General features: G+C 36.4%; 1 protein-coding gene across 1 annotated transcript in view; it reads left to right on the top strand.

Annotated features, from left to right (window-relative positions):
* Positions 1–1802: 1802 nt before the first annotated feature.
* LOC107683881 (beta-1 adrenergic receptor-like) overlaps positions 1803–20339 on the top strand; it is a 27126-nt gene continuing 8589 nt past the window's right edge. The window contains exon 1 of the mRNA XM_016479938.1: positions 1803–3199. Coding sequence (XP_016335424.1) covers positions 1872–3199 — 1328 coding nt within the window. The 5' untranslated portion in view covers positions 1803–1871. The remainder of the gene's footprint in view (positions 3200–20339) is intronic.

Here is a 20339-nt window from a genome sequence, read left to right as displayed (position 1 = left end):
ATATTATCAAACAATGCATTTACTGAACAAATTGCTTTTTCTTTAAATAAATTCAATTACAATTAAAATTTTCTTAGGGATAAAAATCTACCTTGGCTTCTGCTCTAAACCAATGGGAGCCTTTTTACATTACTCTAAGGTTACAATTAACAACAGAGCCCAAACTTAAATTCAATTACTATTTATTTTTAACTATAATAATCAACACTCAAATAAAAAATGTATATGCAAACATGTAAATTGCACATAATGGCGTTTTTAAATTAACTTCTAAATTATACAATTTCTATTAGTTGTTGAAATAGAATAATTTACACTGTGGCTGTCATAACTTGTTTCATAAAATATTTATTTAAACATACATTAAATTATTAAGACATCACTAACAGGTAAAGTAAAATTTAATAATGTATATAGTTTACTATTTCTCAAAATGCTCTTCTCTAGACTCTAAAAAATAATTAATCGCACATTTTTTTCTGAAATTAATCGATCACGATTAATTGTGATTGTGACTAATCGCATTATTGGTTTCCTCTTTTTTCTTTTGTTCTTTGATTAACAGACATCACAGCAGCAGGGATATTAGGTTATTTGGCTGCTATTACTTTAAGAGATATATATATATATATATATATATATATATATATATATATATACACATTTGTTTAAGGTTCTTTATTGGCATCTATGGACCCATAAAAACCTTTAACATCCATATAAACTTTCCATTCCACAAATGGTTCTTTATAGTGAAAATTCCTTTGAGTATTAATGTTCTTCACTAAGAAAAAATGGTTCTTTTAAAAATAGTTCTTCAGGGGACCCAAAAATGGTTCTTCTGCTGTGAAACCCCTCCTTTTGGAACCTTTATTTTTATACTGCAAAAAAAATATTCAAAATTTTACGTCTAATTCAATGTTATTTGCCATTTCTCTATAAATATTTGTGAAATGTACTAGCAATTTCTGATGGAAATAGTTACAAAGTAGTTTTTCAGTGGAATGCATGGTTTTTATGTTGTTTCCTTGATTAACTTCACTTTAAACATTACTATTTTGGGGGTATATATTATTGTATGTATGTCTATTTCTGATGCATTGCAGATGAGATAAAAAGTGTTTTATGTTTGCTGATTGAGTACTTGTTGGACAGAGAGACAGAGAGGAGGTGTGCGTGTATGAGAGGCACTCTTTACAACTCCACCCCTCGGGTGAAATGTGACTGCAACTATAGCATGCTGAACGCTCAACTCCAAAAGAGAGAGAGAGAGCGAGAGAGCGAGAGAGCGAGCAAGCATTATCAGAGAGAGAGAGAGTGTTTTACCACTGTTGACTGTCGGCAGTGTCACTACTCCTTTGAGCTTTTGGCAGTAGAGGCAACTCCACTCGCCCGCTCCACACACGCGGCGGTAACACACTGACTGAACCTCCTCCACTTCAGCGGACTACTTCAACAGGACGGCTGCTTATCTGCCTTTTCTCTGGTGGTTTCAAGAGCTTTTCAAAAAGTTCAAATGCTTTTTCCCTCATCTCTTATGGACCAGTTTTAACTCCGAGTGAAAGGTACTTTTTCCCCTCCTACATCTGCAGTTCAGATGTGTGGAACAAGACAGATATGTTTGCTTCAAATGCTGCAGGACGCGGGATGTGCATGACTTTCAGGATGCTTGAAGGAGAGGTGAAACAGAATTGATGCTGTTGTTCAAGATTTGGATATACGGTGGTATAAAATGCAAGATTGAATGCAACATCATCATGGTATCTCAATTGCTTTAGACGTTTCCAGCACCTAGCTATGTCTCTTTGCTGCTGCTTGTTTCTGATATTCAGTTTGAAAAATTGCATGCCTTGATCTCTGAATACTGAAACATGGAAACTCTAAGCACCACTCTACCATCCAATGTGAGCAGCAGTCTACCAATCAATACGACGTCTCCAGGGAGTGAAGGACATGGGTTGAAGTCCTTGGAGCTGTTCATCATGGTGATCATCATCACCATTATCGTCGTAGGTAACCTTCTGGTCATCATCGCTATCGCACGCACCTCCCAGCTGCAGACCACGACAAATATCTTCATCATGTCGCTGGCATGTGCTGACCTCATAATGGGGGTGCTGGTAGTGCCACCGGGTGCCACGATAGTCGTAACGGGGGAATGGCAACTCAATAAGACTTTGTGCGAGTTATGGACATCGGTTGATGTGTTATGCGTAACCGCCAGCATAGAGACCCTTTGCATCATCGCGGTGGATCGGTATATTGCAATCACGCGGCCTCTGCGGTATAAACTGCTTCTGAATAAGTGCAGGGCTCGAATTATCGTTTGTGTCGTGTGGCTGGTCTCGGCTTTAATCTCCTTCGTCCCCATTATGAATCAGTACTATCGTGCGGAGGGTGACGAGAAAGCACAAGAATGTTACGAAGACCCCAAGTGCTGTGATTTAGAAATAAACATGTACTTTGCTATCATTTCGTCAGTGGTTTCGTTCTACATCCCACTACTTATCATGATTTTCGTCTACGCACGTGTCTTTCTCATTGCCACACGACAGGTGCAGCTCATCGACAAGAACCGTTTGAGATTCCAAAACGAGTGCATGGGAAATCAGGCACTGCCGACGCTCCACGGCAACAACAACTTGCCTTCGACATGCAATAACGTCGGCGGAACGTTGGCAAGGCGGAAAAGTTCGCGAAGGCGACCGTCGAAATTAACCGTCGTCAAGGAGCACAAGGCCCTCAAGACGCTGGGCATCATAATGGGCGTCTTCACACTCTGCTGGTTGCCTTTCTTCGTGGTGAACATCATTAAGGTCTTCAGTCGAAGCATGCTGGACCTGAACGTTTTTCGTTTCTTAAACTGGTTAGGCTACATCAACTCCGGCCTCAACCCAATCATCTACTGCCGAAGCCCAGAATTTCGTGCGGCCTTCAAGAATCTTCTTGGCTGTCCCTGGATACCCTCTCTGAAAATGAACTTCCTTTACAAGGGGCTTCGGACTCGATGCCCCTGCTTCTTGGGGTCTGCAGAGCCAGGAATGCCTGGATCGTTCCAGAAGCCCCCCATATCGCAAGAGACACTGCCTGAGGACGGGAGCAGCCAGAGCAGCTACAGGAGCGAGGAGCCGTCACCGGGACAGCCACACTCCAACGGAAGCACCTTCTTCAGTGAATTCTCCGAAGCCGAGGCAGAGTTGTGAGTTTCCGTCTCTTCTTACTTCAGTGCTTTTAGCCGTAGAGTTTTACACTTTACCTTGCCAAGATTTATTTTAGTACTCACAATATGTCTGATCGATTTTCCAAGATGTTCAGAAGAGCAAAATTGTTCTTCTTGATAATGCATGTAAGTATTAGGTCTGCATTGATGAACAATGAATCAGTGCCATGTCAGTAAGGTCAGCTTGCTCTATATCACGTCAGGTGAATTTCAAACCTGCTGTAATCATATGACCCAAAGTTGTGAATGCGCTTCTGGCCACTTTTCTCAGGGGGGATGAAGACCTGTGAGAAGTGCGTCAAAGTTGAGCCGGGCAGTGTTGAAGTTGTCTTGGATTACAGAGCAACTGGACGTGTACAACATTTCACACAAAAATGAACGACTTGTTTTGGTACTGCTTACGGTGGAATGTGAAACAGCCAGGTGAAGTTTGTGCAGGGGGAAAAAATACAAGGCTTAGGCTCATAATTGTTCGTTTTTATAGCTGGAATACACAGAAACAAGCGGGCCAGTCAAACCTAATGCAGATGAAGCTTCCTCGCGGGAGCTACAACACTTAATGTTCTTCAGGGAAACTGGCATGGGGAAGAATTTTTGCTTTGGTTTGAACATTTTGGCATTATCTTTAAAAGAACGTGTGTCAGAAGAAAAGTATGAGGAATGGAACAGGACGCAAGCTCTGATATGAAAGAGAAACCATGTGCTCTAAATCTGGCCTTTTCTCTTAAACGCTCAAGAGAAGTGACCATCTTAAAAGAAGCACACTTGCCCTTTTGTTTATTTTTGTTGAACTTTAAATTGTTGATAATAGTGAAGTAAATTATTTATAATAAAAAAAAGTATTTTAACTGTACAATTACTTCACAGAGAAAAATATGAAAAGTGAAAGCTAATATACAAAATATACTGTATATCACATGGATATACAGCCATGACACCAGACTACACAGTCTACACATTTAACTATATTTGCAGTGTCACTTCAACGAAAAGCAGCAAAAATCATGCTGCATTCTCTAGAAATCAAAAATGAGAGTAAGGGGAAAAAAAAGGCACAATGTGAAATAATGTTCTCTTATTTCATTACAGACCTAAATTTCTTCATCAAGACCAAAATTATAATTAATCCAACATTGTCCACAGGAACAAACACTTCAGTATTGTTTTGTTTCCTAATGCATTGTCAGATTTACAATGCAAATAGTCATCCGATAATTGTGGGTTTTTATCCAGATAGTATGGTAGTTATTTTAATTACCCACTGCAAGAGGCCAATTGTAAAGTAGTTGTGTTTTTTGTGGTTTTTCAACTGTATCAACACATGAACTAAATACTTAAACTACACTACATATTTCCAAACATAAACAATAAAAACAATAAATTTTTGGTGTCAAAATACATTTTTGGTAAACACGTCACAGATAATAATAACAAAAATCAACATAGGATTTTGAATTCACTAAAATTACTAAAACTGGATATTGTTTTTGCTCTGTTTATAGAGGCTTTTCAGGAAAGGTTTTTCCTAGAAGAGGGGAGACACACTTGACTATCACAGTACAGGGTTTGCAGCAGCTGTTACAGGGGTCTGGGTGGGCAAGCCCTGGAGACATTTCCTAGCCACAATGAAGTGGAAGTTCTTTGATTAACAGACATCACAGCAGCTGGGTTATTAGGTTATTTGGCTGCTATTACTTTAAGAGCTGCCGTGGCTGAACGTGATGCGGATCTGACACGCATGCTCTTGGTTTCATTGATGACGTATTTGTGCATGCAATAGAAAAGCATACGCTACAAGCACAGTATAACAGCTGTCAGGACAGGAACATTTCTTTTTACTGACATATGACCTGACAAAAGACTGTACGGTCTCATCTGACTGTAGTTCACTGATGTTCTACTGAAGCTTCCTCATCATCTGTACTGTTTCCGAGACACACTTGACTATCACAGTACAGGGTTTGCAGCAGCTGTTACAGGGGTCTGGGTGGGCAAGCCCTGGAGACATTTCCTAGCCACAATGAAGTGGAAACAATGCACACGCATACGCATTTCACATCCAAACACAGTCATGTGTGCCAGACACTACAGCAGAGACAATTTTTTTAATCGTGGGTTTTGAAGAAATAATAAAAAGCGCACAATGCATTCTCTCTTTCAAAAAATGACCAAAAATTGGTCAAATTATATTTTTTGTTGATTCAATACATCCCGCTATAAATAGAAGGCACTTTTATTGTGAATTACAGATTTACATCAAACCAAACATGCCAACTGAATTGTAAGATTCAATTTTTACAAGCATTATTGTTAAGTCTTTATATGTAATTTAAAATTATAACATAAGAGACTTGACTGATCTCACTCTATACAAAAAACAGCTTTTAATTTTATTTTACAAATGCAAAACTCATTTTTCTTGAGGACATGAAGTTCGAGCTGCTGAATCCACAGCAGACTTCATGTAAGGAGAAAAATGTTGCGGTGGAAACCGAAAGGCAAAAGCGGAGAGAAAGGAACAACTCCGAATCCAGTCATTCTGCGCGACTTCAATCTCCAAATGCCTAAAGCAGCGAGTTCACGGGTGTCAGGTAGCTCATTTCAACAAACAAATCACATTATTCAGCGTATAGCTCACCAACTTGCGAGTACATTGAGTAAAATTTGATCAGCCCTGTGATGTCTGAAGGCCTTTTACGTCAACTCTGTACTTTGGTTTTCGTAAACCGTGACCAGGTCTCCAGTGAGATTCATTAAACACGAGGCAGCTCGAACATTATGTCTAGCACAATGTAATAAGACAAAATGAGCATTTCGAGTATTTTTAGTGCAGCAAATTATGAAAGTTCCTCCTGTAGACACGCAGTAATTCAAATAATGACAGATGGGAGATAATGGCAGTGTTTTGCTTAACGGGAAGTCAACATTTTGCCGCTCCATGCTGCTGATGGGTACATTTTGTGTTGCTGGCAGAAAGACGTAAATGAAGCCACAATGATTGCTTTGTGTTTCAGAGTACATTGAGAAAGGGTTGAAATGCTGTGTGTGTGTATTGATTAACCCTCCATGAGAAAGGGCACTTGTTGCAATTGTTTTCTGTGAGCAAGCATGCATTTTTCACGCAATATGAATTTTGGAAGCGTGACGTCAATTGTATATAACTGCTGTAGAAAGTAAATATGGATTGATTGTTGTCTGTAAATTTGTTGATACCACTCAATTAACTTGTATGAGTGAGAATGAGGTTTCTGTAGTGTTTTTGGCCAGTTTTAGGGCCCCTCTGTTGCTTCTCTGACACCCCTAGGAGCTGATAAACTTTATCACTGAAACGCAACACTTCCGCCTTTAAGGAGAAACTGTTTACGACCTAAACAGAGCAAGCGCAGTGAATGCTCAAAGCGAAGGCAAGATAGTAAGCAAACTCTTGACACGAAACCTCAATTTCTGCTTGGAAATGAGAGATTCATTTTTTGTTTCATGTCAGGATTTCGAAAACTTCAACTAAAAAAAATCAACTAACAAAAGTTTACAGAGCCCGACAAAAAACAAATAAATAAATAAGAAGAGGGAGCCACTGGATTCTAAAATAAAAGGCTTTTTAAAAATGTTTTTTCAGCTGACAAATTACATAATCACTGTTTATTCAATTTATTATGTAATATTTACTATATACATTTTTATTATCTGTATACATATTATAAAATAGAATTAATTTATCAAAACAAACAAAAAAACATTTTTGATAAATGACTTTTATATTTAAATTAATTTTTTTATTAATCTGTAAATAGAGTCTCAAATATAATTCTTATTTTAAATCGCACATCTAAAAAAATTACTCACGGTTCAGTGAGGGGCTCAGCCGTAAACAATTCACTGATTCAACACTGTTTCATAAATCATGACTGACTCATTGAAAAGGACTAGTTCATATGAGTTACTTCATTTTGAATCGGAAACACTGGCGTAATCATTGATGACACATTTCATAAGGGTACTTACTTTATGACAGTTTTCCCGACTGTCACCAATGGGGACTACATATTAAATTATTATTGCAAATTTGCATTTTTGTCACATTTGCAACTATTTTAGTCTAAGTCTGGGACTGTACTGGACTGTATTTGTTGCTTGTGCTTGATCTTGACATATCATCTGCAAGTATCAAAGGTCAATAAACATAGCCGTAAATGCAGAAATTACTTCTCCAACACATTTGCATACTAAAGTTGAAGTCTGTTTTGATTGGAGCACATCCAGTTGGAGCACATCCTGCTGATGATTGGCCAAAAGAAATAAACTGCGTTCACCTATCCATGCAAACTTCACGTTAGATGGACACTTCAAAAGTAAAGTTTTGTTGGGAAAATAATCAAATGAGTTAATGTAGATGGAGACTAGAACATCATCTACACTGCAGAGCATTCTCTCTGCATTACTCCATAGTATTACAATGTTCTAACTCTGAAAATTAACCATTGTTTTTTTTTTTTGTTTTTTTTGGAACAGCTTTAAATCAGGATATTCTTTCATTATGAGCAAGCCTGGAAATTTCCATTTGCCGCGTTAAAAATGCGCGTCATTCCGTATGACATTCTTCAAATTAGGATGTCAGTTCCATCTGATCGTGACTGCACTGATTTAAAAAGCATTTGTGAAGCGGGCTGTTACTGTACGGCTGTCTGACACCTGTGTGAGTATTTTCCTGGAGCCTGACTTTGCAAACAGGTGCTTAATCACTGAATAGGTTTATGAGGAAGAGCACAATACAGCTGACAAGCCGAGGCTGGTATAATGGCTTATCTGCTCCCATCGCCTTCATTGCTGTAACACTGGGGCACCATGTTTCCACAGATCACAGGTTTATTGCCACCATCAGCTACTGGTATCGCCCGCCCCCCCCCGTTCCATTTAAGTGATTAGAAAAAAAAACACTAAAGCCACAAAAAGTGAAAAAAAAAAAAGTTGAATGCAAAAGGAGAAATTTCGATGAAGGTATTGGTTGATCTTTTCCATGTATTACAATAAATAGAGACTGAAGCATTCAAGCCTCATGTAGGACCCAAAACACATGAAACAGATTATAGAAGTAGTCCATGGGACTATATCCAACATTTTATGAAGAAACATAAAGCTGTGAATGATTTGTGAACCTTTTAAGTTCAAAAAACAATTCATTTACAAATCAGACTGATTTGATTGTCAGGTTCAGCTCACTGGAGCAGAGCATCATAGTTTTATACTTTATAATTTTAGTGTTTTTGCATCCATAAAACATCCAGTGTGAGTAATGAATAATTATACTGAATTATAATTATACAAATTAAAATTTTTGAATGAACTATTTCTTTCAATTTGATGAAAGTCGCATATAACAAAAGTGTAATGACCATTAATATTTGAACAATGAATATGCCCAGATGGCCTTTGGTTTCATAATAACGCTCTGATGTTGGCCTTCTGAACATGTGCATTAAGCCATATGTTGTACATCAGCACAAGCATGCCTTCAAATGATTGCTCTATCATTCTCAGTGAAAAAAAGAGGGAGAGCTGGGAAAAAAGAAAGAATGACCAAAAAAGTGCAGACAGAATAAGCAATGAGGTAATTCTCTGCAACAGGATATGAACTCAATATGGAAAAGAGCTCTTTTAGTCACAATATAGAGCAAATCAGCAAGATCTGGCCATCCCTATCGGCCTGCTATGAGATGACCTCAGCGTTATTCTCATTTCAGGAGATCATCTCTTACTGAGGCCACCTGAGTCTAAGCTTACAGTGGTTTATCAGAAGAAGCTGCAGCATCAGTTCAGTTTATGGAGTAAAACTTTCATTTTTGGGCATTTAAAACGAGCTACTTCAACCCTCATGTTCTTTTAAGATTGACTTGTTTTTGTTACCCCAGTGATGTGTTTGTAAATAATAATAATAATAATTTTAATGTTGAGTTTAACCTTTTATTGTTGCCGTGAAAGTCTTTTAGTAAGTATATAATATCACATCACATCACATCACGTCATATAAAAATACTGCAGTGGTTTGCTTGCACTCATAAAAGTAAAGGTTCTTTCTGTAGGCATCTGTAGTTCCATGAAGAACCTTTAGTATCCATGGAACCTTTCCATTCTGCAAAAGGTTCTTTAGATTATTAAAGTAATCTTCACACTATAAAACTATTCTATTATATGGCATCACTACTAAACCGCTCTTTTGGGACCTTTATTGTCAGGGTCACATTGGCTCCAGCAAAAACACATTATAGAAAAATATAATAAAACAAATCCAATTAAAGCACTAGTAGGAGTCTCTCTCTACACCAGTAAGAGAGATTCATATGCATATTATATCACAACTATAGATATTAAACTATTAAAATGGCTTTGGTGTCTCTCCCTAAACAGATAATTGGAGCATTATGTTGACAGAAAACTTTAATAATAATAATTCCACATTTGCATAACAATTTTCTGGATACTACTGTACCACTCAAATCGTGAGAAATCTTCTTAATTATGACCAAATTCTGCACAGCAGAGTGGAGATATAATAAGAATATATACTGAATGAATTAAGATATACATTGTCGTTTAAAAGTTTAAAATACAGTAAAAACAGCAATATTGTGAAATATTATTACAATTTTCTATTTTTTCTATTTTCGTATATTTTAAAATGTAATTTGTTCTTGTGATGTGAAAGCTGAATTTTCAGCATCATTACTGCAGTCTTCAGAAATCATGCTGATTTGCTGCTCAAGAAACATTTCTGATTTATTACTAATATTGAAAGTAGTTGTGTTGCTGGAAGCACTAATAATCAAACGTTTGTTTTGATTTCTTTTTGAAGAAATTAATACTTTTATTCAGCAAGGATGCATTTAATTGCTCAAACGTGACAACAAAGGCATTTATAACATTACAAAAGATTTTAATATATTCTCCTCTGTTCTTTTGAACTTTCTATTCAAAGAATTCTGAGGGGAAAAAAGTCACCCACACATCTAATGATCAAATAAACAAGCCAGCCGTGTGTCTACAGCCAAATCACAACCTAGTATTTGGACAACAGCACTCTTGCTTGCGTGATGTTGCTTCAAAACATCTTAAAAAACCTTGCGTCATCTATATGCATCAGGCTCCTCTGACATGCAGAACGTGTTTAATGATGCACTGGCTCGTCCATGATATGGACATCTTGAATTTGGAAAGCAAACATACACTTTTGCTTCAGTACTGAACTCTGTGAACTCTACAAGTAGCAGACGAGTGAATTGGAGATCGCATTATAGATCCATTAAAGCTTATTACATACGAAGTATCACAGCGGCTTGTTCCCGAAAAGTCATCTGAAACTCTGCCTCGGCGAACAATCATTTGTTGAAATTGGAGGACGAAAATGATGACATTCGAGCGAACGAGCTAGAGAATAAAAAACGAGGGATGTCACGGGGTTAAAAGGATAATGATTCAGGCTGTTGAAAAAGGATTTGCAGAGTGTCAGAAAGATGTGGTTTGGCTTGTTTTGGACGTCGTGCTGAGATCAGAGTTCTCCTCGTGCAGGAGAGATGGAGAGGGCTTTCAAACAGCAGGAGAATAATAACTCGGGCAGCCGCCAACGTCACATTCTGTTATTGAAACGAATACACGGTACTTTCAAACCCTCAGGAATAAAAGAGCGTGAAAGCCGTGTTTGAGAGCGTAAGAGTTGGTTTCTTGTAACCTGGGGAGGTTTTTCTTTCCAAAGAAGATGGCCCCGTACCCACATCAACACCTTAAGACGCTTTGCAAGCCTGTCACGTATACAGCAGGCGAGGGGAACGGGGGGCAATGGAGTAAATGTTTCCCATGCTTCATTTGCAACAAATAAAGCTCTTTTTCCAGCCTCAAAATCACTTCTCGACAGCTAAAGGGAAATTCCACCAATTCTTCAAAATGTCCTCAGTATGTTGGTGTGCGGACGCAGACAAGGCCACTTTGTATAATTACAGGCACCTCACTAATCGCTGGTCATTCAACAACAGCTTTGGAAAACAGAGTAAAAGAAAAGAAATATATAACTCATAAGATATGAAGGGCGTGTCACATTAACTGAGCTCCTTCAGTGGAGGGCCTATTTACTCTAAACCAGAAAGATATTCATTTTATACAGGCAATAAATAAAGCCAACTGTGAAACCTTCTGATCCACCTGCTGGCTTTACTGCATCTAAACTCTTAATACATTTGAAGGCGGCAGCCTGAAGGCTGGATAAAACAATTACACACATGTACATCTGTCGCCACGGGAGGTGATAATGTGTGGAGGATTATGGGTAATTTATTTAGCTTAATTCTTAATAACTTCACTGCCCTCAATACATGGCTTTATATGTCCGTATAAATGTATTTTGTTTCCCAGAATAAATATAAATACACAATACAAACAAATTAACATAGTATATATGTTTTTTTATTTTTATTATATACTAGTAATCTTTTAATTACAGTACATATTATTATTTATACTTTTTCAATTATATATTACTTTATATATTTATTGAATTATAGAATATAGTTCATTTCAACTTTTTGTTTCTTATTTAAATTATAAACAATAATTAAAAAGTAGTTTTGGTTAAAAAACTATATGGTTTTGTTTGTTTGTTTGTTTGTTTGTTGAGATTCAATGTTATTAATAGACATAATTTCACCACTTCAAATAAAATTTGATTACAACCTTAACTGTTAACTGGACACTGATCATGTTTTGTACTCATTTAATAATAATAATAATACATTATTGTGATTAATGATTCATTTTCATGATCAATAAATTGCTACTGTAAATAATACACTTTGGATGAATATTTTTATGAGCAACAGCATCAGTACTGAAATACTGCCAGATCGATCCTCCCACCCTGAATTCAAGATAAATTCTTTGAAAACAAGTTGCCTTATCTTAAACAAATGAAGCAAATCTGTTATTTAAGGATTATTCTGTTATTTAGTTAACAGAACGAGACAAATGCTGCAGAAAAGAGTAGCTAATGTGTATATCTATTGATTTGGATCACATTTTGTGGTGGTTCTTGTACAAAGTCTAAAGCATGGAGATATTCTCCATGAGAGCGATACTCAATCTCCTGCGGGACTGCAAATAAACTCACCAAAATTAGTTTAAGCTGTCATTGGCTCAGAGTTTAATTAAATCTTTGGTGACATGATTTGCATAGCTGGTCGTGGATGATCTTTCTGTTCCTTTCTCAGCTGTGCTCGGCTCCCTCATTCTGCCAAAACAGCTGCGTAATAAAGTCAATATCTCTGCATTTCCAAATTCTCACGAGAGGCAAGAGTCAAGTTGTTTTCACATCAAAAGTAGAGAGGAGCAGCTGCTCCCATCTCACAGACCGCTTTGCCACATTTTTTCTACGGTTATGATACAGTGTGATTTTTCAGTCAGTGGCCAGCAGCAGCGGTGGATTGTGGGCTGTTTATGAGGTGATGACATTCACACCGAAGCCTCGTTCACACTGAACTAGATTTTATTGCTGGAGGTCGCCAAATGTCTGTATTATTGGTGGCCAATATGTTGTTACTGCCACTGGATGACCTAATCTGGGGCATAGCTTTTGTACAATTCTAAATATGATTTGGTTAAAAAAATCATATTTGAGCCTTACTGACATGGCCGTGAGGGTTCATATGAACGGATGGTAAACACTGCCCTGTTGTATGTTTTTAAAGTGAACATCGAGCACTCTGTAATTCGCTATTCAACGCCAATCGCACACTCATCGAAACAAGTACCAGCGAGGTTGTTTTTGTGTTTGTACTCTTCAGAGCCAAAAATCAGCGAGTGAGAACCTCGATGTTCTGCCCTGTGAGACTTTCAGTCAGTTTTTAACGTTTATCTTGTGATGAATGTCTCAGAAGCATATTGTATATCAAATCAGTTCAGCCTCATTCGGTTCAGAAAAGAAAGTCAGGGGGAAAAATGCAGAATGCCTCTGTAGGGTAAAGCACTGGAGGTCAAAGGGCAGCTCTGTGGTTCGGCTATGCTATGGTGGAGTAAAAAGGGAGTAATCACCATAGAAACTGAATTGGCAGATGGGACGGGTGGAAATATTTGTTCAAACCGTTATCATTCAGCTACCGATGTTGAAACAGCTTTGTGTCAGCTCTAGCAAAATATTAAATAACATTTGACGGGGTTGGAATAGGATTACTAAGCGCTACTTTTAGAAATATTTATTCAGAACAAACTTAAAATGATAGTTTACCCAACATCTAAATTCTGTTATCATTAACTTACCCTCGTTCCAAAACCCGTATGACTTACTTTCATACGTATGACTTACTCTCAGTAACACAAAATAATTTATTCTGAAGAATGTTTAGTTTTGGTTCATATAATGAAAGTTAATGGGGTCCAAAAATACTGGACTACTTTGAATTTATTCATATGTACAAACCTTAAAAAAAGTGTGTTCCTAAGGAGAAAGTCAAACGGGTTTAGAATGGACTTCTTTTAGAAATATTTATTCAAAACAAACCTTTAAGACTTCAACTATTTCTTTCTTCCTGAGGAACACAAAATAATCTTTTTTTAAGAATGTTTATTTTTGGTTAATATAATTAAAGTCAATGGGATCCAAAAATACTGGACCAATTTGAATTTAATCATGTGGACAAATCTTAAAAAAAAAAAAAAAAAAAAAAAAAAAGTGTTCCTCAGAAGAAGGTCAAACAGGTTTAGCATGGCATAATGGAGAGTACATAATGACAGAATTGAGATTTTAGATCAAATATACATAAAATGATTATTGAAAAAAAATTCTACCAAAATATTAGATATTTGACGGGGTTGAAATAAAAATACTAAGGACTTCTTTTAGAAATATTTATTCAAACAAACCTAGACTTCCATTATTCCTTTCTTTCTGAGGAACATAAAAGAAGTTATTCTGAAGAATGTGGTTTGGTTAATATAATGCAAGTTAATGGGGTCCAAAACGACACCCCTTTGACTTTAATTGTATGGACATGTTTTAAAATGTGTAAAAAATATATTTTTGTATGTGTTCATTAGAAGTAAGTCAAACAGGCTTAGAATGACATGAAGGTGAGTTAATGATGATAGTGATTTTTAGGTGAACTGACAGTTTTGATGATCAAAATGTAAAAAAAATTAATTACAAAAATTAGCTGACTTTCTTAGTCAACAAGCTATCTCTATATTTGTTCAAGCCATTCTTGTAGAGGCCTGTAATAGATTAAGTGTAAAACTTGTGAGAACATTTGTTGATTGTGAGGTCACTTCCTCAACCATGCCAATACTAAGTGGTTTGACTAAGTGGCAGAAATTATATCAGCGTGCTGAACTCTAACCTCAGGCTTTACAGTTAATTTACAGTTAAACTGTGTAAATTAGATCGACAACAGGCACATTACGATGCTACCGGATCTACAGGACCTTTGGTTCATATAACTGTTTGGTACAGCTGGTATTGGAGCATGAAATCAGCCTTGGAAGAGCTCCATTTTACTGAATGATTGGACAGAACTACATCCATGGAAGCACATAATCGGAATACGACATCTTATTACTCAAAATGACTGCACAAACATTTATGTACACATATAATGACATCAAATTTCCTTGACAAAAGAGATGGATGTGTCTGTGATAAAAAGCAAACAAGCGTGGGCTGGATTGCCATGAACTTAGCTGATGAAGAGATGATTGGGCTGAACTAAGGCCAACTCGCTGAGATTGGATCATGTAGGGTTTTTTTTGGAGAAGGCCGTATCTGGTTGGAATGCTCAAGAAAAGTGTCACCCGGTCCTGTCAAGATTTAGTTCCCAGTGTAGCGCTCACTTCCTTCTTTGATATTTGTCGGAAGCCTTTTCCTCCGATACTGGACAATGTCTCTCGTCAATGCTTGTCAGCAAACACAGCGTTTTGGGCGTTTTTCTCACGAGAAACCAAACGGTGAAAAAAATATAAATGGAAGTTGTTGTTTCTTTCACTTGTATGCAGCAACTATAAGAAGAATTCCATGTACGGTACATGAAAGTCCTTCTGGACATCCAAAGGCAGATTTGATAAATGAGCTAAAGCTAAACAGGATACTGATATTCCACCCACAGTACAAGCTAAACCTGATATAAATCATGCTTTCCACTCCTGGTTTACATTTTATTACAATAGCGACCTCACTTTCCCTCAGGCACTGTGTGTGACAGGTATTGTGCTATATAAATGGCTGTGATTCATCTAAAATGCAAACACTATGGCCAGTGAGGGCTAAGTGCAGTAAATCAAGGTGGAACTCAATGGAGAGCAAGATATGAGAGTGTATATGTGACTGCGTTATGTTTTATAAACTCTATTTGTTTTTATAGGTGTGGTCAGAGGGGCTATTTTTAGTATGTTTTCATTTTTAGTATAACAGTTGGAACATTATGACTCTTTGCTTGTTACCATGCTGGATTGGAAAAACAAGGTTTTTCTAGATTTCAAATCGTGCTATCAAATTTTGTTTGATTCTGTATGAGTGACTTTAAATCAAAAGGAAATACTTTTAGAATTCGAAGGCCTTGTTCAGACAGGCAGAAAAAAAAATGTTTGCCTATCCAACTCAGATCTGTGTCTTTTTTAAATTATTTGGAACAGGGGAAAACAACACATTAAATGTGAATTTTCGCAAGAACCTTTGTAGGTGGTTTTAAATCTGATTAAAATCAGTTGCGTTTCAGTCCGAGTGATCAGATCGGATTTCATGTGGTATTTTTGTCATTCATTGACCAACAGGTTGTTTCATTACATTCCCACCAGCATATTACATTTCAACTGAAATCAAGCAAAGATTTCTGTCATAGCATTACTTAATGAATTAAGTATCATGAACTAACAATAACAATCCTGGACGGATGGATAGATGAATGAACATTTGGTAACAGTTTACAACAAGGTTCCATTTGTTTAACATTACCATGAGCTAACATTAACATGAACTAACAATGAAAAATACTTCTAAATCATTTATTAATCTTAGTTATTGTATATTTCAACATTGACAAGGCATTATTTAAACCAATATTGTATCTGTTAAATTTTTAATGGACCTGAGCTAATGTGAACAATGAACCGTTGTATTTTTTTATTAACTAGCATTAATGAATGTGAATAATGCAACAAATGTATTGCTCATTGTAAGTTAATAATGTTATCTAATTGGACCTTATTGTGATGAATTGTTGTAACTTTAAATGTAATATAAAATTACAAACTAGTCTTAAAATTAACTGTAAAAAGTACTTTTAATATGTTAGTCAACGAATTTTAAAGTATGACAAAAGATTATTAAATAATGATTTAAAATGTACTTTTAGGTAAAACTGTTCATTTGATATTATTACAACGTGTACTTTTAAGTTAACAGACAAACCTTAAGAACACTTAAGTGTTAAGTAATTTTATTAACATTAAGTACACATTCAATACAATTAGGCACACTTTTTCACACGGGGAACCTTGAACCTTATAAAAAAAAGCACAGGTTTGAAAAGTGGGAAACTGGCAAGAAGAACATTACCTTTTAATCAAACGTGCAATAGAAATGAAACTCCAGCTAAGATTCTGTGGCCTTCTTTTCATTGTCCTCACATGGATATGGATGGCGGCAGACAAAAAGAAGCTGTACATTCTGTCAGCGCATCAGAAACCAAAGGTTAAAAATACCCCTCGTTCCTATGATTCTTTATGATGTAAGTAGAAATGAATCCATAACAGCGGCAGAGAGCTGAATGTGATGAATGATTGGGGTGCCACCATGAAGCAATTCCAATAAGCGGACACAGCCGGGATATAATAATAGTGTGAATATGAATATTGACATGGAAAAACGTACAGTCATGTCATGACATGCATTCAATGATAAATTGGAATAATTACACTGGGAATAGTACACCCCCAATTTGAAATTATAACATAACAGACCCCTTTGACCCCTACAGTGTCAGGTAACTCCCAAAGCTCTCGGTTTTAATGAATAGCTTTGTAAGAAAAACAGCAGTGGAAGCATGACAGGAGGGAACTACTCGAGCTGAGTTAGCGAGATCACAAAACGAAGAAATTCAAAGCGCGTTCCAGGTGGCCTTTCTGGGCATGGCAGCAAGGCCAGATGTGATTAAATTATTTTCAGGTCATCAATCATTGAAGTTGACCATGTTTTACATCTGACATTTCACTGGACCCGTTTCCCAAATAAAGCGGTGTCCAATATAGTGGCCAACATAACCATCTACCTTTACTCAGAAAAAGACATTTTAAACTAAATACACAGTATTTGAAAAGATGGAAAAATATCCCAATTTTTCACACTTAACAGCCTCTCGCAGACTAACCTGAAAGCACCGGCCAAACTTGAAACAGAAGCAAAACTGAGCTGCCACTGACCTCCGCTGCTTGGGGTGAAGTGGGCTTCCGGCTGATGAGGCTAACGGCGGCCAAGGACAGGGCTGCATATTGTTTAATATAGCAAGATGGACAATGAATCATGGAGATTATTCCATTTTGGAGCTTGCAATGGAACATTAGCCTTGGCTGAATGTTGATGCATGCACTAATGTGGTGGATTGTGATATGATGTCAGTGTCAATCAAACGGATGGAGTTGGTCAAGGTTAGAAAACAATACAGCAATAGTCAGATTCCCATATAATAAGTAAATATAAAAAATATATATAGTTATCTATATGTGAATATAGTTACATAAATATGTTGAAAACAGCTTTTGTTTCTTAATATTTTTGTGGAAACCATAATACATCTATTTAAAAGATAAATCTTTTGCAACATTATGAATGTTTTGAGCAAATATTTGATTATGAGTTTTAATCAAATAAAAGTAAATAATAAATAATTTAATCAATTTTTGTTTTATTCCAAAAATCTCACATACCCCAAACTTTTTAATTGTGGTGTATCCTAGTTTCCACAAAAATAAACATTTTTTTGAACATTAAAAATAAGAAAAATTGTTTCTTGAGGATAAAATCATAATATTAGAATGATTTCTGAAGGATCATGTGACACTGAAGACTGGAGTAATGATGCTGAAAATTCAGTTTGCATTACAGAAATAAATTATATTTTAAGCTATATACAAATAGTTATTTTAAATTGTAATAATATCTTGCAATATTACAATTTTACTGTATTTTTATCAAATAAATGCAGTCTTGGTGAGCATAAGCGACTTCTTTCAAAAATATGTAAAAAACTTCTTTCAAAAACATTAAACCTAGCTTTACTGACTGGAAACCAATAGGAAATCCGATATTCATGACCCTGTACTGAAAAAGGAACAGAAACTGCAATGTAGCTACTGTACCTTTCAATTAAGAGAGACAATTGTCACGCCTTACTCTAAACAAAATTTCTTACAATTTCTTCTTATTCTTGTTATGGCTGTTTATTAAACCTAGAACCTTTAAATGTGTCTGGTCATCTTATATTCCATCACGCTGGCCCCTGAGGATGGAGCGGTGGGCCGGCACTCTCAGAACATTTCTCATTTTGTTTTTTCCTCTTCCCTCAGATAGCACATAAATGCTCGGTATTGTTTATGTGTTCCTGTGGAGACATGTACAGTAGCTGAGATAGGATCAGAATCTCAGGCATTTAAAGCAAAAGAAAATAGTGGAGAAGAAGAAGAGGTGGGGCTCACAGCAGTGTGACGAGGTTAAGGAGAGGCCGCTATGACATGAGGGATGCTTAACTGAGAATGTCACTCGGCCAGTCAGTCTTTATTAGAGGAACACTGACAGTGGAATGAGATTGAGGCATGTCGTAGATGGTCTAAAACTTGCTTTGGCCTTGTAAGTGATATAGACGCTATAACTACTGAATCCACAGATCCAACCGTCAAGTCACTTCTAATTAACAGAATGTCTACCATCTGCTACAGATTACCCACCAACCTGAAGCTTCATGCACATATTTTTATGAGGGGGCACCAGTTTGCACTCCTAACTCATTTGCTGCCCTAGGCAAGATGAGACATGACCAAAGAGGGGGAAAAAAACACTTCAAGGAGACACTGGGTTCAAATTCTGACATGATATATGAATGTTTAAAAGTTTGGGGTCAGTGAGATTTTTTAAATGTTTTTGAAAGAAGTGTCCAATGCTCATTAAGGCTGCAATTATTTGACCAAGATACACTAAAAAAAGTAATATTTTGAAATACAATTTAAAATACCTGTTTTCTGTTTGAATATATTTTAAAATGTAATTTATTTCTTTGATGCAAAGCTGAATTTTCAGCATCATTACTCCAGTCTTCAGTGTCACATGATCCTTCAGAAATCATTCAAATGCTAATTTACAGCTCAAGAAATATTTCTTCTTATTATCAATGTTGAAAACAGTTGTACTGCTCTATATTTTTTGTGGAAACTGTGATATGTTGTTTCCAGGATTCTTTGACAAATAAAAAGAGCAGCATTTATTGGAAATATATATATAAGCAACAACGTATAAGTCTTGCATGCGTCCGTGCTAAAGAAAACTTATTTTAAAAAAGACCTATATATATACAAATTTGACAGACCAGCATATTAGAGTGCAGTAACATTTAAGATTTATCCATTTAACTTTAAAACCCTGTTTAACGTCATTTTCAAAGGTAAATATATGTGTCCCCTCTGTTTAAATGGAAAGAATCTGCTATATCCAACATATTTTTAAGCTAAGACACCATGGATTTGGTAACCGGCCTGCGACAAGGGAAAGGGGCAGTACTAGTCCATCCAAATAGTATCTGACAAGTTAATGCCTTTTACAAGCCAGTGACTGTCAGACCAAGATTTGCATTTAGACATGCAGCCAGTGTTTTTGGCAATGTTTCTGTTTTCATACTGGCTTTATTGGTGTGCACAGCTTTGACCACTTAAATAAGTGTAATATCAGACGGCTACTTTTGAATTTCCAAACGTGGCAAGTTTTGTAACCCTTAAAGGTAAAGAGAGTTTTTCTGTATCAGACAGACAGACAGACAGACAGACAGATAGATAGATAGATAGATAGATAGACAGATAGATAGACAGATAGATAGATAGATAGATAGATAGA

The sequence above is a fragment of the Sinocyclocheilus anshuiensis genome, unplaced genomic scaffold (assembly GCF_001515605.1).
Source record: "Sinocyclocheilus anshuiensis isolate Anshui unplaced genomic scaffold, SAMN03320099.WGS_v1.1 scaffold1625, whole genome shotgun sequence".
NCBI classification, from domain to species: Eukaryota; Metazoa; Chordata; class Actinopteri; order Cypriniformes; family Cyprinidae; genus Sinocyclocheilus; species Sinocyclocheilus anshuiensis.
Note: the sequence above shows the minus strand (reverse complement) of the source record. Positions and strands in the feature narration are given on the sequence as shown.